Below are 25191 nucleotides of genomic sequence, written 5' to 3' on the forward strand. Positions count from 1 at the left end.
CTAATGCCAACCAAGTTAATATCAATTTTAAATGCTGTCTTCCTCAACTGCAAATACAATTCTCTATACAGAGTTGGTGCCGAATTAATACTGACCAACCAAATGAATCTAGATTTGCCAAGGACCCAAGGGGGTTGCATCAGAGTAGTGGATCATGCTCTTCTGTGTCTTGCACCACAGTGAACTCTTTAGGGCCCTCTTGGTGGCTGGCACCTCCTGGCCAAAAAGCATTTAATGTACCTGCTTTGTAAAAAGAAAATTTTCTGTTCCTATACTACCTATCTCCAAATAAGAAGCAAAAGAAAATGGTACATCCTCCTGTAAACCTAGCCAGATCATCTGTACTTTTATCCAGTGTTTGTGAGTTTGTGGGCTCCTAGAAGAGGATGGAAGGAATTATGTACTATGCATTGGGATAAGAAACAATCTTTCCACACCCCAACCAGAGTTTTAAACTATTGACACTTCATTTTCAGAGAATAAAGCTCATTTGTTTCTGGATCTGGAGCCTATTCCAGGGATACTAACCACTCTCCCACCCCTGATGGATATCTTAGGTTGGCTAGCCGAGAACATGACTGATTGACATTAGTCCTCCTAGACTCCAGAGTTGGAAGTAATTGCTGTTCTCCCAATTTGTAAGATTTCTCAAAGTTTTCCGTATTTGAAGAAGATGGGGAGGGAAAGTGACCCTCTGGCGCTAGTATTGAGACTGCTCTGTGAAACCTTCCTCAGGGACCCTGCATTTAAGTCATGTCCTTTTCTTTTCTTGTTTTTTTCCTTTTTTATGTACAGATGGGATCTCGCTATGTTGCCCAGGCTGATCTCAAACTCTTGGCCTTAAACAATCCTCCCACCTCAGCCTCATGAGTCACTGGGATTATAGGTGTGAGCCACCTACCTAGGTCTCTTTTCTGTTTCAACAGCCCTGTGTACATACCTCTGTTACAGCAAGACTATGGAATTTTTTTTTAGATGGAGTCTCACGCTGTCACCCAGGCTGAAGTACAGTGGTGCAATCTCGGCTCACTGAAACCTCTACCTCCCGGGTTCAAGTGATTCTTCTGCCTCAGCCTCCTGAGTAGCTGGGATTACAGGCGCCCACCATCACGCCCAGCTAATTTTTGTATTTTTAGTAGAGATGGGGTTTCACCATATTGGCCAAACTGGCCTTGAACTCCTGACCTCGTGATCCGCCCGCCTTGGCCTCCCAAAATGGGATTATAGGCATGAGCCACTGCGCCCGGCCGACTATGGAATTTTAATAATTTCTTTTTTTACACATATGTCAGACTAACCAAACAAACAGTCTTGGTGATAGAAACCATACTCTACTTAGCTTTGTAATTCCAACAACTGACAAAAAACAAGCCTCCAGTGAAAATTCGTTAAGTTAGTTTCTGATTAACTCAGAGGTAATTTTTCTAAAGATTCTATATATTTTTTCCTTCCCTTCATACTCAAGTCCTTTGACTCCCCATCACACACGGATCACCCCACCCAAACTTCCTACCTCCCAGTACTTGGCTCGGCTGATACCCTCTGCATATGCTCGGGCAAAGTTACTTTCACTGTTGAGGGCTGTAACGGCTGCACTGAGCTGAGGCATGGGGTGTAGATTGGTGGGAAAGTTGTCCAGCATGGTGACCACATGGGAAGGCAGAGCTGCCCTCTTTGCCCACTCTTTTGAGAGCCAAGATACCTGTGGAAAAAGAGAGTGCTCAGAACACCAGAAAGGACAAGGAAGGAGAAAAATAAAAAAGGACAGCAACATCTGAGTAAAAAAACCCCAAGAGAGTTGAATTCAATCCATTTACATAGCAGAACTCTGCTCTGATTTCTTCCCCTTACTATGCATCTCTATAAATGCTGGATCAGCATTAAGTGTCTGAGATTAGAGAAAGGCAATGAAGAAGGGGAATGAGAAGAGCTAATAACAACCTTCTGCTTTACCTGTTCCTCTGTTGGGATCTGTCCAGTTACCAGCAGCCAAAATAAGCCCTCAGGCAGGGGTTCTTCCCCACCCTTAGCCTTGGGTAGCAGTTTCTGGCATTCAGGGATACTAAAGCCTCGGAAACGGATGCCCTTGAGAGAAGAGAATTACAACTCAAGTTTATAGCCTGGAAGTCACACAACTGACTGGTCTTACTCATCAGGCCTTACAACAAGTTAGAACAGAACTTTTTTGTAGACATGGGGTCTTGCTATGTTGCTCAGACTGGTCCCGATCTTCTGACCTCAAGCAATTCTCCACCTTGGCCTCCCAAAGTGCTAGGATTACAGAGGCAAGCCACCATGTGTAGCCGAGAATTTTTTTTTTTTTCCCCGAGATGGAGTCTTGCACTGTTACCCAGGCTGGAGTGCAGTGGCGCGATCTCGGCTCACTGCAAACTCCACCTCCTGGGTTCACGCCATTCTCCTGCCTCAGCCTCCTGAGTAGCTGGGACTACAGGCGCCTGCCACCACGCTCGGCTAATTTTTTATATTTTTAGTAGAGACAGGGTTTCACCGTGTTAGCCAGGACGGTCTTGACCTCCTTGACCACGTGATCTGCCCACCTCAGCCTCTCAAAGTGCTGGGATTACAGGCGTAAGCCCCCGCACCCGGCCCAGAACAGAACTTTTAAAGCTTAAATCTTCACATAACTTACCTCTGGTTTTGTACTTTTATTTTTATTAGTTGATATATTTAAAAGGTAAACTTGTTCTTCAATTATTCCATACATATGTCTTCTCTACCATCCAATATATGAAGCTAGGTGCTCTGTTTTGTGCTTACCCTTATTGGTCCAATCCATGGTTTGCATATTTACATAAACTCAATAATTATTAGTAATTGATATGAAGATGTCTTACCTCATCAGGATCAAGAACTGATGTTTCATAGACCAATCCCTTCATGCCTCTCATGCCACCATACATCTAGAGGATGAAGAAAAAAGGAAAAAAAAAAAAAAAGAAAAAAAGAGGCTGTGGCTAGCAATCAGAATGATTCAGGCTAGAACTTGTTAGAGCTTCATGGGATCTGGGAGAGAAAATTTATTCTTTGACTTGTAAGACTTCATTTGGTGAGAGATGTCTGAGGAGTCAGCTTACTAAAGAATTAAACTTTGTGGCCAGGCACAGAGGCTGACACCTGTAATCCCAGCACTTTGGGAAGCTGAGGCAGGTGGATCACCTGAGGTCAGGAGTTTGAGATCAGCCTGGCCAACATGGTGAAACCATGTCTCTACTAAAAATAAAAAATTAGCAGGCATGGTGGTATGTGCCTGTAATCCCAGCTACTTGGGAGGCTGAGGCAGGAGAATCACTTGAACCCAGGAGGCAGAAGTTGCAGTGAGCCAAGATCACACCATTGCACTTCAGCCTGGGTGACAAGAGCAAACCTCCATCTCAAAAAAAAAAAAAGAGAAAAAAAAAAAAGAAACTTTGTGGCCAGGTGCAGTGGGGCTCATGCTTGTAATCCCAGCACTTTGGGAGGCTGAGGAGGAGGGAGGATCACTAGAGCCTCTCACAGAGTCTCACTGTCACTCAGGCTAGAGTGCAGTGGCGCAATCACGGCTTATTGCAGCCTTGACTTGCAGGCTCAGGTGATCCACCCACTTCAGCCTCCTGAGTAGCTGGGATTACAGGAATGTGCCACCATGTCTGGCTAATTTTTTGTATTTTTTTTTTTTTTAAGAAACGGGGTTTATGCCCGGCACAGTGGCTCACGCCTGTAATCCCAGCACTTTGGGAGGCTGAGGTGGGCAGATCACGAGGTCAGGATATTGAGACCATCCTGGCCAACATGGTGAAACACCATCTCTACTAAAGATACAACAACTAGCTGGGTGTTTGTGGTGTGTGCCTGTAATCCCAGCTACTCGGGAGGCTGAGGCAGGAGAATTGCTTGAACCCGAGAGGCAGAGGTTGTAGTGAGCCAAGATCATGCCACTGCACTCCAGCCTGGTGACACAGTGAGATTCCGTCTCAAAAAAATAATAAATAAATAAAACAAAAAAAGAAATGGGGTTTTGCCAGCCATGTTGCCCAAGCTGATCTTTTTTTTTTTTTTTCCCCCAGATGCACTCTGTTGCCCAGGCTGGAGTGCAATGGTGTAATCTTGGCTCACTACAACCTCTGCATCCTGGGTTTAAGCGATTTTCCTGCCTCAGGCTCCTGAGTAGTTGGGATTACAGTTGCCTGCCACTACGCCCAGCTAATTTTTATATTTTTAGTAGAGACAGAGTTTCACCATGTTGGCCAGACTGCTCTCGAACTCCTGACCTCAGGTGAGCCGCCCGCCTTGGCCTCCTAAAGTGCTGGGATTACAGGCATGAGCCACTGCACCAGGCCTGGAAATGAAATTTTTTAAGTTGAGAAATCACTATCTTTCTTTTTTTTTTGTTTTGGAGATAGGGTCTCCCTCTGTTGCCCAGGCTATAGTACAGTGGCATAATCATGGCTCACTGCAGCCCTGAACTCTTGGGCTCAAGCAATCCTCCTGCCTCTGCCTTCCCAGTAGCTGGGACTACAGGGGCAGCCCACCATCTCTGGCTAATTTAAAAAATTTTTCTTTCGTAAAGATGGTATCTCCCTTTGTTGATAGAGCTGGTTAACTCCCGGCCTCAAGTGATTCTCCATCTGTAGCCTCCCAAAATGCTGAGATAATAGGCATGAGCCATCCCGCCCAGTCACTATCTTTAATATTTCTGTCTCTGTTTGATTCCTTTTCTTATTGTATTTCACTTTTTTCCTCCTGCCCACTCAACCACTCCCCAACATACCCTACCCTCAAATTTCAACCAATCAAAGCAAACAGAATGAGTTCTATTCTAGGAGAAGGGGATGGAGACCAATAAGCTAAAAACTGTTGAGAAACTATCACCTGAGCTGCTCAGAATCTGAAAGACAGGGAAAAGTCATCCTAAAAAGCTGTCCTGCAGGGCCTGTGAGACAGAATGCTTTTGAATAATCAGTGGGGAGAATGGTACTTTTGTTGAAGCACATTACAGAGCTACTTTTCCTAGCCAAAGTCACACAACCCTTACCATGTCCACAGTAATTTGGCCCACCACTGTCTTGCCATGTTGCTGCCTGAAGGTCTTAATTCTGGCCTGCTCCTTAGGTATCAGGTCAGCCAATATGTCTTTCAAATTCTGAAAAGAAAAGTAGAAGGGCTAAGCAATGGTCTAAAAGTTTATTAGATTTCCTACAAAGTAGGTGTGTGAAGAATTTGCTTTTTAGAGCTGACTTTATCTGCCAGGGAAGTCCGGCCAACTACTCTGCATAAATGAGGGTAAAATAGTAGGCAGGTGGAGGAAGGAATGAGGGGTTAATGTTTAATGGGACAGTTTCTCAGTTTGGGCAGATAAAAGTTCTGGAGATGGATGGTTGCACAATAATGTTAACATATTTACTGCCACTGAACCATATACTTAAAAATGATTAAAATGGTAAATTTTATGTTATGTATATTTTACACTATTAAAACATTTAAAAGAATTAGGCAAATGTATTGATATTCCCATCTCACTATACCATTCAGTAAATTATTTGTTAAACAGTAGTATAATAATAATAGCAGCTATAATAATAACAATAATAATAAACACTCCCAGGAAATACTCAGGATAATAACAGGCCAGGTGGTTGCCAAATCCTCTGCCCTAAGGTCAGGCTGGCCCCAGTGATTCTTATTCTTAGTCTTCTTTTCCAAACCTTACCGTAGAGGAAGCACTGGCATGCCGGGCTGCAAGAACAAGACAAGATGCATTCTGCAAAGCAAAAAAGAAAACCTTATGTAACTGTTACCCCTCCTTCCTTTGTATTAACAAGAAGGAGTTACAGTGACTCAACCTCTCTCTTCATCTTAGCCTCTTAGGGCAGTTTGACACAAGAAGCTGTAAAAGGCCCTCAACAGTTTGGAAGGAGTTACCACTATGGAGACAGCAGGAGGTTTAACTCTGCTTTTTTTCATTTATAGCTTCACTAGCATTCCTTGAACACAGTCTCTTTCCCATCATCTGGGTTCCAGAGCAGAGCAGTTGTCAATATTTTTGAGTGACTCCAAGGAAAACGAATGGAGAAACTGAGCAATTACTTAACACTGCTGTTAAGATCTCTCGTGCACCTGGTCTTTTGGCAGCACTTCAACCTCTCTAGTCTGGGAAAGACCACAGGCAGAGGGCAGACTTTCACAACGGTACTTCTGACCCTCCTGGAAAAAGCACAAAGATTATCTACAAAGAAGCTGACAGAAGACTACTCATTAGCAGAAATGGAAACTTACAAAGTTTCTAAGAGTGTCAAAATAAAATAATTAGTTTGGCTGGGCACTGTGGCTCATGCCTGTAATCCCAGCACTTTGGGATGCTGAGGTGGGTAGATCACCTGAGGTCAGGAGTTCAAGACCAGCCTGGCCAACATGGTGAAGTATCTCTACTAAAAATACAAAAATTAGCCAGCTGTGGTATGGGCGGGCACCTGTAATCCCAGCTACTCAGGAGGCTGAGGTGGGAGAATGGCTTAAACCTGGGAGGCAGAGGTTGCAGTGAGCCAAGATTGCGCCATTGCACTCCAGCCTGGGCAAATGAGCAAGACTCTGTCAAAAAAAAAAAAAAAAAAAAAAAGAGAGAGAGAGAAAATAATTAGTTTAGACAGGTAGTTTCTTTTTCCTCAAAGAAAAACTACCTCTATGAGAAGATTGTCAAGTTGCAATAAAGTTCAAACACCAATTTTGTGAGTTTTCTTTTTTTTCCTTTTTTTGAGACAGAGTTTCACTCTTGTTGCCCAGACTGGAATGCAATGGCATGATCTCAGTTCACCGCAACCTCCGCCTTCTGTGTTCAAGCGATTCTCCTGCCTTAGCCTCCCTAGTAGCTGGGATTACAGGCATGCACCACCATGCCCGGCTAATTTTTTTTTGTATTTTTAGTAGAGATGGGGTTTCACCATGTTGGCCAGGCTGGTCTCAAACTCCTGACCTCAGATGATCTGCCTGCCTCGGCCTCTCAAAGTGCTGGGATTACTGGCATAAGCCACCGCACTAGGCCATACACCAACTTTGAAATAAGATGACCAATTAGGTTACTAACTAGGAATACGGCCTGAGGCAAGGAAATTAATTTTTCTGTAGTAGATTTTGAAAACAAACTGAGATAATCAAATCAAGCCTAAGTTTTCTGCTCTATAAAATGGTTCTAACACCATGCACCTTACAGAATAGTCCCATAATAATTAAATTACAGTGGACATAAAAGTGCTTTGCAAACTTAGAAGATTACACACAGAAATAAACTAATCCTGGAGCAAGGTTGCACCTGTCCTCCTTTTGTCAAAAGGCCAGAGACACCTTTTCTAGTAACTACTGCACTGCTCTCTGTGTAGAAAATTGCTACCTGCCTGGGGTGAGAGTTCTATAGGGTTGAAGGCTTTTTAGAATTTTTTTTTTTTTTGAGATGGAGTCTCACTCTGTCACCCACACTGGAGTGCAGTGGCACGATCTCCGCTCACTGCAAACTCTGGCTCCTGAGTTCAAGTGATTCTCGTGCCTCAGCCTCCTGGGTAGATGGAATTATAGGCACACGCCACCATGCTTGGCTACTTTTTGTATTTTTAGTAGAGACAGAGTTTCATCATGTTGTCTAGGCTGGTCTCAAACTCCTAACATCTGGTGATATGCCTACCTCGGCCTCCCAGATTTTTAGAATTTTAAAAATTTAGTTCCCCTATTTCTGCTGGGGCGGAGAGGAGGATTGAAAAGAGGCCCTTCAGAAAGGTCACTCTTTCCCCCAGGCTGGAGTATAGTGGCATGTTCACAGTTCACTGTAGCCTTGAATTCCTGGGCTCAAGTGATACTCCCACCTCAGCCTCCCGAGTAGCCGGGACTACAGGCGCACATCACCAAGCCTGGCTAATTAAAAAAAAAAAAAAATTTGTAGAAATGGGGTCTTGCTATGTTGCCCAGGCTGGTCTCCAGTGATCCTGGGCTCAAGTGATCCTCCATTCTCAGCCTCCCAAATGCTGGGATTACAGGTATGCAACACCGCACCCCACCAGAAAAGATTACTTTTAAAAGAATCAATCCAAAGGTAAATTCAGAGAGCATAGACCAAGCCAGTATGTTCCTAAAGCAAAGGAGGAACACCTCAACTAGTTACCAGGGCTGTCCTTAACTCCTTTTCTTTTTGTTTTTTTTTGAGCCGGAGTCTCGCTCTGTCACCCAGGCTGGAGTGCTGTGGCCGGATCTCAGCTCACTGCAAGCTCCGCCTCCCGGGTTCACGCCATTCTCCTGCCTCAGCCTCCCGAGTAGCTGGGACTACAGGCGCCGCTACCTCACCCGGATAGTTTTTTTGTAGTTTTTAGTAGAGACGGGGTTTCACTGTGTTAGCCAGGATGGTCTCGATCTCCTGACCTCGTGATCCGCCCGTCTCAGCCTCCCAAAGTGCTGGGATTACAGGCTTGAGCCACCGCGCCCGGCAACTCCTTTTCTTAACTTCCTAAAGAGTCTCCTCTTTCTTACTGAGGATCATTTGAGCAAGAAATAGGCAGCACAAACAGCCCTTCATAGCCCTTACACCCTACATGGGCAAATAGGAAGCTGAACCCAGCACTGAAGATGTTAACTTTGCTTGCTGTTTCTTTCTCTCTCTCTCTCTCTTTCTTTTTCTTTCTTTCTTTTTTTTTTTTGAGACGGATTCTTGCTCTGTCACCCAGGCTGGAGTGCAGTGGCCAGATCTCAGCTCACTATAAGCTCCGCCTCCCGGGTTCCCGCCATTCTCCTGCCTCAGCCTCCCGAGTAGCTGGGACTACAGGCGCCCGCCACGTCGCCCGGCTAGTTTTTTGTATTTTTTAGTAGAGTCAGGGTTTCACCATGTTAGCCAGGATGGTCTCGATCTCCGGACCTCGTGATCCGCCTGTCTCGGCCTCCCAAAGTGCTGGGATTACAGGCTTGAGCCACCGCACCCAGCCCTTTCTTTTTCTTTCTTTCACAAAAAAAGTGGGCAAAGAAAACATGCTAATAACTTCAAACTGTTGTTCTACAGAGTTAACCTTGTTTAAGCTATTCTATGGTTTAAAGTCCCACAGATTCTCTATTATAGAGGCCCCTTGTCCCAGAGACTACATCAGTCCAGCAGGAGACCTTTTAATTGTGGGTGGTTGTTTGCCGTGGTGGTTTTTAAAAAAATTATATATTTTAAACTTTTTTTATAGAGACGGGGGTCTTGCTATATTGTCCTGGCTGGTTTCGAACTCCTGGGCTCAAGTGATCCTCCTACCTCAGTCTCCCTAAGTGCTGAGATTACAGGCATGAGCCACTGCAACCAGTTGACTTTCTGTTTTGTTTTGAGACAGCGTCTTGCTCTGTTGTCCAGGCTGAGTGCAGTGGCTTGATCTCGGCTCCCCGCAACCTCCGCCTCCCAGGTTCAAGCGATTCTCCTGCCTCAGCCTCTCGAATAGCCAGGACTACAGGCACCCGCCACCATGCCCAGCTAATTTTTGTAGTTTTTTAGTAGAGACAGGGTTTCACCACGTTGGTCAGGCTTGTCTCAAACTCCTGACCTCAAATGATCTACTTGTCTTAGCCTCCTAAAGTGCTGGGAATACAGGAATGAGCCACAGTGCCCGGCAGATTTTCTTTTTTGTTTGTTTGTTTTTGAGAAGGAGTGTCACACTACAACCCAGGCTGGAGTGCAATGGCACGATCTTGGCTCACTGCAACCTCCGTCTCCTGGGTTCATGCGATTCTCCTGCCTCAACCCCCGAGTAGCTAAGATTACAGGTGCACACCAACACACCCGGCTAATTTTTTGTATTTTTAGTAGAGATGGAGTTTCACTATGTTGGCCAGACTGGTCTTGAACTTCTGACCTCGTGATCCACCCACCTCGGCCTCTCAAAGTGCTGGGATTACAGGCGTGAGCCACCACGCCCAGCTCAGACTTTCTGTTTTTAAAGAGTCTACAGGGAACATCATATGAAAGAAGTTGAAGTCTCTCCATAATTTTTCCATTTCTAAACCATCTTGAAGTTTCTATAATGGTTGGCCAGGTGCAGTGGTTTACGTTGTAATTGGAGGGTGGGCGGATCACTTGAGGTCAGTTTGAGACCAGCCTGGTCAACATGGTAAAACCCCCACATCTACTAAAAATCATTTCTACTACACTTCTCTACGACTTGCTGGCTAACTCTAGCCAAATCATTTAACCTTTCTGTGCCTCAGTTTCCGCATCTGTATAAGGGGAAACAATAATAATGCCTGCTTCAAAGGACTGTTATGAAGATGAAGTGTGTCAGTATTTTTTTTTTTTTTTTTTTTTTTTTTTTTTTGAGACAGAGTCTCGCTCTGTCGCCCAGGCTGGAGTGCAGTGGCCTGATCTCAGCTCACTGCAAGCTCTGCCTCCCGGGTTCACGCCATTCTCCTGCCTCAGCCTCCCGAGTAGCTGGGACTACAGGCGCCCGCCAACACGCCCGGCTAATTTTTTGTATTTTAGTAGAGACAGAGTTTCACCGTGTTAGCCAGGATGGTCTCGATCTCCTGACCTCGTGATCCGCCCGTCTTGGCCTCCCAAAGTGCTGGGATTACAGGCTTGAGCCACCGCGCCCGGCCAAGTGTGTCAGTATTTACAAAGCATTTAAAACTGTGTCTGGCACAGCCCAAGTGCTATGTGTTTGTTACATAATAAATATGATAGCCACTTTCTTTTTTTAATTTTTTTGAGACGGAATCTCGCTCTGTCGCCCAGGCTGGAGTGCAGTAGTGCAATCTCCACTTACAGCAAGCTCGGCTTTCCAGGTTCACGCTGTTCTCCTGCCTCAGTCTCCCAAGCAGCTCCCGTGCCTGTCACCACGCCCAGCTAATTTTTTTTGTATTTTTAGTAGAGACGGGGTTTCACTGTGTTAGCCAGGATGGCCTCGATCTCCTGACCTCGTGATCCACCCGCCTTGGCCTCCCAAAGTGCTGGGATTACAAATGTGAGTCACCGCACCCGGCCTATGATAGCCACTTTCTAGCACCCTTCGGTGTCAGGTTCAGTCATGTTGTTTGCTAAACCCGAAGCTTAAAAAAAACAAAGATATCAGAGGAATTTTAAAGGCAGCAATTCATTGGTAAGATTGCTCAAAAGGGTAGAGTAGAAAAAATTCAACTTAGGACAGCTTTATCTAATGATGTGGAGTACAGAGCACTTGATTTGGAGTTAGGAAAGGAAATCTGAGTTCTAAGTTCTAGCTGCATTACTAATTAACTAAGACAACCAAAGCAAAACAATTAACTACTATTTATCTTCCCATTTCCATAATTAACACTTAAACTACTTAGAGTCTGATTCTCAGGCTCCAATAAGGACATATATGCAAAAGTAGTCAAGTCTTGTTACTTAAAATGTGACCTCCTCGCCAGAAGTATTATCATTTCTTGGGCCTCAGACCTACTGAATCCAAACAGTTTAGATATGGAGTTACCAAGGACCAAGTCCTAAATTAACTTTCTGCCACTTTCCCACTGTGTTATCTTGGCTACATAACCTAATTTTTAAGTCTTAATTGTTACATTTCTAAAATGGTAACAATAAAAGCTAATTTCAGAGTAGTTAATTAAATAAAATAATATTCATAAAAGCATCTAGAACAGTGCCTTGTGCATAGCTGAATTCAGTAAATATTTGTTTCTTAGAAATGCGTTGGCCTATTACCTACCATCAAGTGTCAGAACTTCCTGGGAGTGGGATCCCAGGAAAGAGGCAGTCAAGCCTGAGGCAGAGGTGAATGGATAATTCCTTCCAGCTGTGAAATACAAAATAAAGTCCCAATTTTCTTTCTTTCTTTTCTTTTTTTTTTAAACAGCCATCAAGGAAAATATACCAGTTTTCTTTCTTTTTTTTTTTTTTTTTTGAGGCGGAGTCTCGCTCTGTCGCCCGGACTGGAGTGCAGTGGCCGGATCTCAGCTCACTGCAAGCTCTGCCTCCCGGGTTTATGCCATTCTCCTGCCTCAGCCTCCAGAGTAGCTGGGACTACAGGCGCCCGCCACCTCGCCCGGCTAGTTTTTTTTTTTGTATTTTTAGTAGAGACGGGGTTTCACCATGTTAGCCAGGATGGTCTCGATCTCCTGACCTCGTGATCCACCCGTCTCGGCCTCCCAAAGTGCTGGGATTACAGGCTTGAGCCACCGCGCCCGGCCACCAGTTTTCTTTTTAAGGGCTTCTTGACCAAGAAGGGAGGAGTCTCAGGGAGAGGAAATAAATTTAACTAATCGACCAGCAGAGCAAATGACTCTAGACAGGAGGTGCTTGAGGACTGTCACACCAAAGGCTACATATCATTTCCTCTACCCTGTGGCTGCCAAAGAAAGCTGCTGAATGGCTCTGAACAGTACATTCAGGTTATATTCACTGATGAGACAGGTAGATTACAAACCTCTGAATCATCCCTAAACATCTACCTCCCAGCTTCTTCCCAACCCTGGAGGTGTGACAGTTGGGCTTTTGGTTTCTGGATGCACGCCACCTGTAGAGTCACCTTACTGGAACAGCAGCTCTCAGGTGAATCAGGCAGTCATCTCACTCAATAGGTCAACTCCTTCATGGGGAGAGTTGGAGAGGGTTACTTCCAAAGACAAGGGCCTGGCTCACAATGTCTGACAGCCAGTATTCTCTATAGTGTGGAGGTGGCGTTATCACAATCACTAAGAGGTTTTTCCCCCACAATCACTAAGAGCTCATTTGTTGCCAACCCTTACAAGAACTCCTCTAGTGAGTCTGCTATTATTGACAGAGGTGGGCTGTAGCCCTCAAATGTGGTAAGATGAAAAAACATAAAAATTAAAAGAGGCCAGGTGTGGTGACTCACACCTTCCTTTGTTCTCCTCTGCCTTTGCCTCCTTTCAAAAGTTCTGTTGCAGCCAGGTGCGGTGGCTCATGCCTGTAATCCCAGCACTTTGGGAGGCCGAGGCGGGCAGATCACGAGGTCAGGAGATCAAGACCATCCTGGCTAACACGGTGAAACCCCGTCTGTATTAAACAAAAATACAAAAAATTAGCCAGGTGTGGTGGCGGGCGCCTGTAGTCCCAGCTACTCGGGAGGCTGAGGCAGGAGAATGGCGTAAACCCGGGAGGTGGAGCTTGCAGTGAGCTGAGATCCGGCCACTGCTCTCCAGCCTGGCTGACAGAGAGAGACTCCATCTCAAAAAAAAAAAAAAGAAGGCCGGGCGCAATGGCTCACGCCTGTAATCCCAGCACTTTGGAAGGCCGAGGCGGGCAGATCACGAGGTCAGCAGATGGAGACCATCCCGGCAAACACGGTGAAACCCCGTCTCTACTAAAAATACAAAAAAAAAAAAAAAAAAATTAGCCGGGCGTAGTGGTGGGCGCCTGTAGTCTCAGCTTCTCGGGAGGCTGAGGCAGGAGAATGGCGTGAACCCAGGAGGCGGCGGACCTTGCAGTGAGCGGAGATTGCGCCACTGCACTCCAGCCTGGGCGACAGAGCGACACTCCGTCTCAAAAACAAAAACAAAAAAAAAAAGTTCTAAGTTGCTAGCCAATCGGGACAAATACAAAATGCGAGGTCCCATTCCAGCCAACGGAAACTGGACACAGCAATAGGGTGGATGCGCCGCCAGGTTATAAATGACCCTGTCTCCTTTGTTCGGTGTAGTCTCGTGGCAAAACTGCTGGCGTGTACCCTTTCTGCAGAAAGTATAAAAATGGCCTTGATGACCAGGCGCAGTGGCTCACGCCTGTAATCCCAGCACTTTGGGAGGCCGAGGCGGGCGAATCGTGAGGTCAGGAGATCGAGACCATCCTGGCTAACACGGTGAAACCCCGTCTCTACTAAACAAACAAACAAACAACAAAAAAAAGCCGGGTGTCATGGTGGGCGCCTGTAGTCCCAGCTACTCGGGAGGCTGAGGCAGGAGAATGGCGTGAACCCGGGAGACAGAGCTTGCAGTGAGCCAAGTTGGCGCCACTGCACTCCAGCCTGGGTGACAGAGCGAGACTCCATCTCAAAAGAAAAAAAGGCCTTGCTGAGTAAATTTATGTTCAAGTGTTGTTTCTCTACAGCACCAGGGAACAAGCATTTCAAACAGGAGGCTGAGGCAAAAGAATCGCTTGAACCCAGGAGGCTGAAGCTGCAGTGAGCTGAGATTGTGCTACTGCACTCCAGCCTGCGCAACAGAGGAGACTCTGTTTCAAAAATCAAAACAATCCCACTTACTCAATATAGGTTATTTTCCTCTTACTCCTTAGCCTATTATCATCACAGTCCCATATCTAAAACCCTCACCCTACAGTCAAGCAGCCAAATTTTCTTTGATTTTCCATCCTAGGCACATCCAGAGTCTGTCTGTCCTGCTGCATAGCCAGGATATGTCCTACCACATATCCACATAACCAACGTTAAAACCTTGGGGGAGGCTGGGCACAGTGGCTCATGCCTACAATCCCAGCATTTCTGAATTAAAAAGCAAGACTCCATCTCTAGAAAATTAGATTGGCCGGGCGCGGGGGCTCAAGCCTGTAATCCCAGCACTTTGGGAGGCCGAGAAGGGCGGATCACGAGGTCAGGAGATCAAGACCATCCTGGCTAACACAGTGAAACCCCGTCTCTACTAAAAAATACAAAAAACTAGCCGGGCAAGGTGGCGGGCGCCTGTAGTCCCAGCTACTCAGGAGGCTGAATGGCGTGAACCTGGGAGGCGGAGCTTGCAGTGAGCTGAGGTCCAGCCACTGCACTCCAGACCGGGCGACAGAGTGAGACTCCGTCTCAAAAAAAAAAAAAAATACAAAAAACTAGCCAGGCGAGGTGGCGGGCACCTGTAGTACCAGCTACTCCGGAGGCTGAGGCAGGAGAATGGCGTAAACCCGGGAGGCGGAGCTTGCAGTGAGCTGAGATCCGGCCACTGCACTCCAGCCTGTGCAACAGAGCTAGACTCCGTCTCAAAAAAAAAAAAAAAAAAATTAGAAAACAGGCTGGACGCAGCTCTCGCCTGTAATCCCAGCACTTTAGGAGGCCAAAGTGGGTGGATCACCTGATGTCAGGAGTTCAAGACCAGCTTGGCCAACATGGCGAAACCCCGTCTCTACTGAAAATATAAAAATTAGCCAGGCGTGGTGGCACACGCCTGTAGTCCCAGCTACTCGGGAGGCTGAGGCAGGAGAATCGCTTGGACCCTAGAGACAGAGGTTGCAGTGAGCTGAGATCGCGCCACTGCACTCCAGCTTGGGTGACAGAGCAAGACTCCGTCTCAAAATAATAATACTAAAAAAAATTTAGAAAACAAAACAAAAAAACCTTGGGGAAGAAGCTCCTGATTTTAACAGGGACTTCATCTTTCATCAACAAAAGATCAGGACTGGCTTAGCTGATGGAGCAAACACAATACACTAATAACCAGTAGGAAAAAGTCCTGTGCTACAGACACTTCCAATGCAGAAGGAACAACTTGCATTCAGAGAAAACGAACACAAATAGGACAAAGGCTCCTCTCTCCCCAGAACCAGGTCAGAGAACTAAAGCCATTTAATGTGTGTGTTTCACAATGGTGATACTGGAAGTTGGTTTGGCACTACACAATCAGGCCACTTAAAAGCCTGAGCAGAGTAATATACAGATTTCATACTTTGACCTCCTTCATACTCACAGACATTTCCTTAATAATTCTACCTGTCATTTTCCAACAGTCTCTTCACGTGAACAGTCGCTGATCATGGCCGGGTGCAGTGGCTCATGCCTGTAATCCCAGCACTTTTGGGAGGCCAAGGTAGGCCGATCACCTGTGGTCAGAGGTTCAAGACCAGTCTGGCCAACATGGTGAAACCCTGTCTCTACTAAAAATATTAGCCAGGTGTGGTGGTGCACGCCTGTAATCTCAGCTAATCGGAGGCTGAGAAAGGACAATTGCTTGAACCCAGGAGGCAGAGGTTGCAGTGAGCCGAGATCATGCCACTGTACTCCTGCCTGGGTGACAGAGCAATAGTCCATCCCCAGCAAAAAAAAAAAAAAGAAGAAAGATGCACTGATCACTCAGTAAGGAGGACTGCAAAAGACACTCCTCCAGCTTCCATCTTCAGAAAGGAATCACAAGTCACCCAGGCTAGCTAGAGTGCAGTGGTGCGATATCGGTTCACTGAAACTTCTGCCCCCTGGGTTCAAGCGATTCTCCTGCCTCAGCCTCCTGAATAGCTGGGATTATAGGCACCTGCCACCGTACCCAGCCAGGAATCAAAAGTCTTAAACTTTCCTTTCAGTAGAAACACTTATTATTTGTTTCTTTTTTTTTTGAGACGAGTCTCACTCTATTGCCCAGGCTGGAGTGCAGTGGCATGATCTCAGCTCTCTACAACCTCCGCCACCCCAATTCAAAGTGATTCTCGTGCCTCAGCCTCCCTAGTAGCTGGGATTACAAGCACCTGCCACCACGACTGGTTAATTTGTACATTTTTAGTGGAGAAGGAGTTTCACCATGTTAGCCAGGCTGGTCTTGAACTCCTGACCTCAAGTGATCTGCCCGCCTCAGTCTCCCAAAGTGCTGGGATTACAGGCGTGAGCCACTGTGCCCGGCCAACCCTTATTGTACTTTAATAAACTTTTTTTTTTTTTTCCCTGAGATAAGTCTCCTTTTGTCGCCCAGGCTGGAGTGCACTGGCGCAGTATCGGCTCACTGCAAGCTCCGCCTCCTGGGTTTACGCCATTCTCCTGCCTCAGCCTCCCGAGTAGCTGGGACTACAGGCGCCCACCACCTCGTCTGGCTAGTTTTTTGTATTTTTTTAGTAGAGACGGGGTTTCACCGTGTTAGCCAGGATGGTCTTGATCTCCTGACCTCATGATCCACCTGTCTCGACCTCCCAAAGCGCTGGGATTACAGGCTTGAGCCACCGCGCCTGGCCCAAACTTTTTTTTTTTTTTTAAGAGACAAGGTCTTGCTATGTTGCCAGGCTGATCTCAAACTACTGGCCTCGAGTGATCCTCCTACCTCAGCCTCCCAAAGTGCTGGAATTACAGACATGATCCACCATGCCTAGCTAATATTTCTTGGCCGGAGGTCAGGAGAATGAGACCATCCTGGCCAACATGCTGAAACTCCATCTCTACTAAAAATACAAAAATTAGCTCGGCGTGGTGGTGAGCGCCTATAGTCCCAGCTACTCAGGAGGCTGAGGCAGGAGAACCACTTGAACCCGGGAGGCAGAGGTTGCAGTGAGCCGAGATCACACCACTGCACTCCAGCCTGAGTGACAGAGCAAGACTCCATCTCAAGAAAAAAAAAAAAATTCTTGAACACCTACTTATTATGTATACACTAAGTATATACTAGTGAATAAAGAATATAGGATCTGCCACCATAATACTTTCTCAGGAATTAGAAAGTATTCCCTTAATTCTGCTAGGAGTTCTTACAACTCTGCTAGGAATTCTTACAAGTTTTACCTCCCTGACACTTTAGGGATTTACCAGAAACTTTTTCAGATCCCATCCTACTCTGCAGAATCATTATCTGAAGGTAGGATCCAGGAATCTGCAACATAAGCAAGTATTACAGGTAACAATGCCCACTGTGAGTTTACAGCCCTTTTAAAGTAGCATCATGTTAAAACTGTAGCCCAACTTCAATTCCTAGCCCAAATCCAAACCCAGATCATCTGTGAAAAGAAATTTTGATGTCACAAAACTAAGTCACCCACAGATAATACTAAGGCCATTGCTTAGCATTAATTCATTTGGATAAACAAGAAGTCAAATAATCTCAAAGCTCTCTGAGTTAGCTTCTCTAATTCAGGTGTTTTAAATTATGTGACAGTGAGAGTAGAACAATAGAACAATGACTAATTCACATTTTGTCTCCTAGTAAGATTAAAAAAATTCTCCAGTCTGGCCAATATGGTGAATTCCCATCTCTACCAAATATACAAAAAATTAGCTGGGCGTGGTGGTGCACACCTGCTAACCCCAGCTACTCAGGAGGCTGAGTCACGAGAATTGCTTAAGCCTGGGAGGCAGAGGTTACACGAGAGGAGATTACTCCACTGCACTCCAGCCTGAATGACAGAGTGTCACTCTGTCAAAAAAAAAAAAAAAAAAAAAATCTTCTCAGAAAAGTAAAACTACACCTGACGCTGAGACTCAAAGTGGTAAGAGTCAGTTCTCACTGGTGAGAAATTACTGCTTCCCAAAGTCTACTTTATTAGCATAAGTAAAATTACCAATTTACCAATTATGACTACCATTATCCACAGGCCAAGCTAGAAAGCGCAGGCAGGTGCCAGCAATGCTGACAAGCCAACAAGCTTCTTGGTATCCTGGTCATATTGTTTATTTCTCAGGAGATTTTCAGTCCTGAGTGTATTGGGCTTTGCTACCCTTTTTTTTTCTCCCCTTGAGATGGAGTTTCGCTCTTGTTGCCCAGGCTAGAGGGCAATGGTGTGATCTCGGCTCACCACAACATCCGCCTCCCGGGTTTGAGTGATTCTCCTGCCTCAGCCTCCCAAGTAGCTGGGATTACAGGCATCCGCCACCATGCCTGGCTAATTTTTCATTTTTCGTAGAGATGGGGTTTCTCCATGTTGGTCAGGCTGGTCTCAAATTCCCCACCTCAGGTGATCCATCCACCTCCGCCTCCCAAAGTGCTGAGATTACAGGTGTGAGTCACCGTGCCTGTCCTACTTTTAAGGGTCAAAAGCCTTCTAATAGCTTTCAACTGCTAGGTTACTAGGATCGTCAGGCCATCTCTAATAGGAAAATAATGGTACCATAATTACGTAGCTCTCTCACCCCAAAAGTGTTCTGAGCTTCCATATGGGCTTAAGGAGCAAAATAAATTCAACAGGTAAATCCTAAGACTTTTTCACATTCACTGTAGGGTTAGACTCTCTGGTCTGGGTTAGCAGCTCCGAAATGAGTTAATTATAGTGTCCCCTATTCTGCCAAAACGCTATCTAGAACTTGCTTCATTTCCCAAGAGGTTTCCTTACCCTTTCCCCAGCAGCAGGAGAAGCAACAGCCAAGTAAGACAAGCATCTCCCAAATGCTCAGCTAGTACTTGCCACTGGGTGGAAGAACCAAGGTAAATCTCACAAGTTTCACTTTGTGCCAACCATGAAAAATAATGCACAGCAGGCCAGGTGCAGTGGTTCACACCTGTAATCCCAGCACTTTGGGAAGCTGAGGCAGGAAGATCACTTGAGCTCAGGAGTTCAAGACCAGCCTGGGCAACATAAGGAGACGCGGCCTCCACTAAAAATAAAAAAAGATTAGCCGGGTGTGGGGGTGCACACCTGTGGTCCCAGCTACTCGGGAGGCTGAAGTGGGAGGATTGCTTGAGCCTAGGAGGGGCTCAAGCTGCAGGGAGCCTTGGTCACACCAGAAGACTCCAGCTTGAGTGACAGAGCAATATCCTGTCTCAAAAAAAAAAAAAAAAAAAAAAAAAAGAAAAAACAGCAACCCAAAACCATCCTAAGGCTTTCCTTTCCTTTAGGTGCTGTCAGCTTTAAATTATCCGCAGGAAAAACTGAGTTCTTTGCAGAAGTCAAGGTCACTTGTGGGACTGTCCCCTGCTTGGATTAGCGGGCTGGGACTCCCTCAGCACAGCACTTTCTGTCTAAAAGGGCCAAGTTACCTAGAACTAAAAGTACTGGCAATTTGAAATTGAAGGCATCATTACCTGCAACAGTATTTCTATGGCCAATACCAAGTAAAGGACCCCAAAGAAGGAGAGAAAGTTCCTGGATAAAGTAGACTTAAGATCAACGGCATAACCTGGGTAAGCAAGTAGTATGACGGTCATGTGACCTTGGCATTACTATCTCTTGCCGAGGATCTTCATTTATTGGCCTGCAGTTTGGTGGAACCACCTTTCTGGTTCTTTCTCCAATCATATATGATAGTCATGCAGGACGCTGTACAGAAATGCTCCACCTCACCCAAGCTCCTCCTATATAAAAAGTGCAAGAGTCCCAAGGACAAAGAGGAGGGCCTGAAGGACCCATTCTTGTGCTCGGCGTGGTCACCGAAGGTTTAAGTAATAGACTTGGAGAAATGGAAACAGGCAGTTCGGGAACTGACAATGCCCTTCCTATAAAGCAGAGGACGAAATTAGCCACTGCTCCAGAGTGAGCACATCTCTTCACTCCCGCTCCCTCCACCAAACTGAATGTAACTCCAGTGGAACACCACATCTCTTCTCTACCAGAGGTTCCTGTCTCAGCTCCTTCCTATTTCAGGGCCACGCATCCCCTCCCCTTTCATTTCAGACATGCGGGGTGACAGCAGGGTCGGCCTCCTCACGCGCTCTAGACTGCCGGCCGAGGGCGGGCGGCGTGCACTTCACCCCCAGGAAACATAAGGGAAGCGCGGCACATGGTCCCGGGAGCTTCACGCAGGGCTGGCGGCCAGCCAAGCGCAGGGCCCTTTAAGGCGCGCAGGGTGCGCACGGGTGTGGGAGGGAGACCCCGGCGCCGGAGGGCCTGCGGTCGCCTCAGCCCCACCCTGGGACGGCGTGCTCCCTCCCCTCGCTGCTCACCTTGGTTCCCAAGAGCCGGGCGGCCGCAGTGAGTAAAGCCATGGCGGGCGATCTTCGGGATCTGGTGGGGAGGTAAGGAGGGGAGAGAGCTGCGGCAGGAACAGGGGCAGCCGCCGCTGCACCAGAGGCCGCGCCGACGGGTGGACAAGGTTGAAAGGAGGCGGCTGAGGGAAAGGGTAGACGAACCGGCGGCGGCGCCCAGCCCGGGGTCCTCAGCGAGGCCCCGCCCACTGGCCGGAACCCGAGCCCGCCCCTCTCAGGGGACTCTCCCTGGGCCCGGCCATTGGTCCGGTATGGAAGTGGGGCGGGACCTGAGCCCTTGACAGCAGTTGTGACGGGGAGGATTGGACCGCCCGGATTAGGGCTAATTAAGGGTGTATGGGTGGCGGGCGGGGGAGTGCGGGTGGCCAAGTAGGTGCCTGAGAACTCAGTTAACTTCCCTCTTGGCTTTTCCCTTTGACCTTAACACGTTTGGGGTTATCTCTGAGGCGAATACTAAAGGAGACGCTCCAGGACTCGATCTTTGAAGGTCCTTGGAGCCAATTCCTTAATAAGCGATCATGGAAACTGATCATTGCCTGCTCCTCCTACCGCCTTGGCACGCTTTCTTGAGGAATGTCTTTGGTTAATGGCTTCATGGCCATGGAGGCGACATCATGTGGACAACAGGCTATGATGCCAGAGTTAGCTGCTTGGTGGAGATCATTTGAGGTCAGCAGAGGCCACGACATTATGGATACTAACAGACCCTGATATGGGGAGAAAAGCAAAAGCAGGAGCCTGAATATCCAGTGCTTTGTAAGCTGTCAGTTCTATGTACAATGGCAGGAAATCCAAGTCTTAACAACTGCCCCCTTACTATGAAGGCTTACAAAGCCGGCCACAGTCTCTGGGTCATGGGCATTAGTCTCACTGCCACTCTGGTCACGTAACCCCACACAGCAGCCCACCCCACTTTAGACATAGATTAGGAGCCGCAGACTAACCCCCCTCATCGAAGATCCCCTTTCGTCACATCATTCTCTAGGGCCTCTGGGCCACCTCTCCTACTTGGCAACCTTTTTTTTTTTTTGAGTCTTGCTCTGTCACCCAGGCTGGAGTGCAGTGGCGCGATCTCGGCTAAGTGCAAGCTCCGCCTCCGGGGTTCACGCCATTCTCCTGCCTCAGCCTCCCCAGTAGCTGGGACTACAGGCGCCCGCCACCTCGCCCAGCTAATTTTTTGTATTTTTAGTAGAGATGGGGTTTCACCGTGTTAGCCAGGATGATCTCGATTTCCTGACCTCGTGATCCACCCGCCTCAGCCTCCCAAAGTGCTGGAATTACAGGCGTGAGCCACCGCACCCAGCCACTTGGCAATCTTCTATGCTCTCTCATCCTGTGCTCCCCAGAGACCGTGACACGACCCTGAAGTGATATTCCGCACCACTTTCTAACTCCTCTGGGTAGACAAGGCTTCAGGACCTTTGTGCCTCCGCAAGCCTCTCGTAGTCATTGACCCAAGGGTAGAGGGGAACTGACCCAAGGACCAGGGCATCTTATCCACAAACCTCCAGCCCTAAGTGAACAACCTTTTTTATTATTTTTTTTTGAGACAGAGTCTCGCTCTGTAGCCCAGGCTGGAATGCAGTGGTACTATCTCAGCTCACTGCAACCTCTGCCTCGCGGGTTCAAGTGATTTTCCTACCTCAGCCTCCCGAGTAGCTGGGATTATAGGCACCCGCCACCATGCCCAGCTAATTTTTGTATTCTTAGACGGGGTTTTGCCATGTTGGTCAGGCTGGTCTCGAAATCCTGACCTCAGGTGATCCACCCACCTCGGGCTCCCAAAGTACTGGGATTACAGGCATAAGCCACTGCGCCCAGCTGTGAATAGCCCTTTTGTCTCACCACATAGCAGTAACAAGGATCAGAGGTCTCAGTATCCATCTAAGCCAGGTTTAGATAGATCTCCTTTACAAAGAACCGAGTTTCTAGCTTGGACTTGAAAAAAGAGAAAGAAAACCGCTATTTTCTCTTCTTAATTTTCTTTATACCCAACTTCACACCTAACAACCAATGCTCTTCTGGCCTGGGGATCAGATAGTTAGGTCTCAGGAAAAAACTTTAGGCAATGCTCCAGAGGAGCACTGACCTCAGCTACCTCCCTGGTGACTTCAAAGCTTCACTGATCAATATTTGCTCCCAATTTAGCATCTCATAAAGGATTTCCACATAACTCTACAATAGTCTGAACTGGTTCCTTTTCTCTGGTTAATTATCCACAGAGACTAACCAGCAGACCACAGGACTGAACTTCAGTGCCCCAGGATGAGACTACCAAAGGGACAATTTTTGGAGGCCACAGGAGGTCTTGGAGCTTTAGTGATTGGGTGGGGAACAGCAATGCTCTAACCCTCTCCAGAGCCCTAGTGCCATGGGGACTTTATGGACTTGTTTTGAAGTTGTCCAATCCTGACATCGACTGCTGTAAGGGCAATTGGAAAGCACAGGATCAAAGGGGCTAACTGGCATCTTCCAGGAGCTGGCCTAGATTCCTTCTCAACACTGATGGGACCTGGGGAGATGGAGAGAATGTTAAGGAAGAAAGATTGGCATGAATAAAACAGCCAAGTGAGCTCTAGGTTCAAGTATAGCTAAGTGCTTGGGAACTTGAAGGGGCAAGGGAGAGAAGGCTGAGAATTCAGGTTGTTGTGACCTTGGGTGGGCCTCTTTAAAATGTAGGGAGGCAATAGCACCCCCTGGTGGCAAAGGACAAGTGGGCTAATAAAACCTAAATTTAAACCCTTAAACTACACCGGTAAACCAAACTCCTGTATTTAGTAGGTAACAGCTAAAACTTAAACTGGAGGATCCCTTACTATCTGCAGATACTATGTAAATGTGGAACATGCAGTATCTTTTTTTTTTTTTGGAGATGGAGTCTCATTCTGTCGCCCAGGCTGGAGTGCAGTGGTGTGATCTTGGCTCACTGCAACCTCCACCTCCCCAGTGGCACACGCCACCACGCCTGGCTAATTTTTTTTTTTTTTTTCTATTTTAGTAGAGATGGGGTTTCACCATGTTGCCCAGGCTGGTCTCCAAAGTGCTAGGATTACAGGCGTGAGCCACTGTGCCTGGCCTGGAATGTGCATTATCTTAATCTTCACAACAACTCTAAATTTCATAGGTATTAAAAAATAAAAAGAAGAGAAAACCAAGACTTAAATGAAGTATCCTACCCCGTGTCATAGCTTGTAATTGGTATAGCTATAAATTCAGACCAAGGTCAGCATTACTAAGCTATATTTTTTTCTTTTTTTTTTTTTTGAGATGGAGTCTCACTGTCACCCAGGCTGCAGTGCAGTGGCACAATCTCAGCTGTCAGCTCACTGCAACCTCTGCCTCCCTGGTTCAAGGGATTCTCCTGCCTCAGCCTCCAGAGTAGCTGGGATTACAGGTACGTGCCACCACATTCAGCTAATTTTTGTATTTTTAGTAGAGACCAGGTTTCACCATGTTGGCCAGGTTGGTCACAGCACCTGGCCCTAAGCTGTATTTCTTCCATGATGATTGATTTTTTTTTTTTTTTTTTTTTTTTGAGAGAAGGTCTTGCTCTATAACCCAGGCTGGAATGCAGTGGCATGATCGTCGCTCACTGCTGCCCGACTTCCTGGCCTCAAGCGATCCTCTCACCTCACTCTCCAAAGCAACTGGGACTACAGGCACTTACCACCACACCTGGCTAATTTTTCCTATTTTTATTTTTATTTTTGTAGAGACAGGGTCTTGCTATGTTGCCCAGGCTGGTCTTGAACTCCTGGGCTCAAGTGATCCTCCTTCCTTGGTCTCCCAAAGTGTTGGGATTACAAGCGTGAGCCACCACATCTGGCAGGGATTTTTGAGTCATTGTCAACTGTCTCCTGGAAACATCAACTCACTGTGTTGCTATATTTAAAGATATTTCGGCTGAGCACGGTGGCTCATGCCGTAATCCCAGAACTTTGGGAGGCCAAGGCGGGTGGATCACAATGTCAGAAGATCGAGACCATCCTGGCTAACACGGTGAAACCCCGTCTCTACTAAAAATACAAAAAATTAGCTGGGCGTGGTGGCAGGCGCCTGTAGTCCCAGCTACTTGGGAGGCTGAGGCAGGAGAATGGCGTGAACCTGGAAGGTGGAGCTTGCAGTGAGATGTGCTCCAGCCTGGGCAACAGAGCAAGACTCCGTCTCAAAAAAAAAAAAAAGATATTTAAGCCAAGCAAGGTGGAATGTGCCTGTAATTTCAGTTGCTAGGGAGGCTGAGGCAGGAGGATTGCTTGAGCCCAGGAGTTTGAGGCTATAGTGCCTAATGATCATGCCTGTGAATAGCCACTGTACTCCAGATTGGACAACATAGTGAGAGCTTGTCTCTAAAAAAATAAATAAAAATAAAAGATAAGGAACTATAGTCTTACTCATCTGTAAAGACTTTCACATCCATACATGAACTAGATAATAAATGGTGACTGACAGAATACATAAAGTTGGAGAGACAAACATTTAGCATTTGAAATGACCAGAAAGGAGGCTGGGTGTGTTTTCTCATGCCAGTAATCCCAGCAGTGGTAGTCTCAGCACTTTGGAAGGCCAAGGCAGGAGGATCACCTGAGACCAGGAATTCAAGACCACTCTGGGCAACATGATGAAATTCTACCTCAACAAAAAATGTACAAAGCC

The 25191-nt window shown here is 46.8% G+C and overlaps 1 protein-coding gene across 1 annotated transcript in view; it reads right to left on the reverse strand.

Moving 5' to 3' along the window:
• The window catches only part of CS (citrate synthase), a 30938-nt gene extending 10204 nt beyond the window's left edge, over positions 1–20734 (reverse strand). The window contains exons 1-6 of the mRNA XM_023210795.2: positions 20497–20734; positions 5708–5758; positions 5033–5140; positions 2856–2921; positions 1954–2085; positions 1514–1702 (exon numbers count right to left, since the gene is read on the reverse strand). Of these exons, the coding sequence (XP_023066563.1) occupies positions 1514–1702; positions 1954–2085; positions 2856–2921; positions 5033–5140; positions 5708–5758; positions 20497–20538 (588 nt within the window). The 5' untranslated portion in view covers positions 20539–20734. The remainder of the gene's footprint in view (positions 1–1513; positions 1703–1953; positions 2086–2855; positions 2922–5032; positions 5141–5707; positions 5759–20496) is intronic.
• Positions 20735–25191: the final 4457 nt, after the last annotated feature.

This window comes from Piliocolobus tephrosceles, chromosome 10 (genome assembly GCF_002776525.5).
Source record: "Piliocolobus tephrosceles isolate RC106 chromosome 10, ASM277652v3, whole genome shotgun sequence".
Lineage (NCBI taxonomy): Eukaryota > Metazoa > Chordata > Mammalia > Primates > Cercopithecidae > Piliocolobus > Piliocolobus tephrosceles.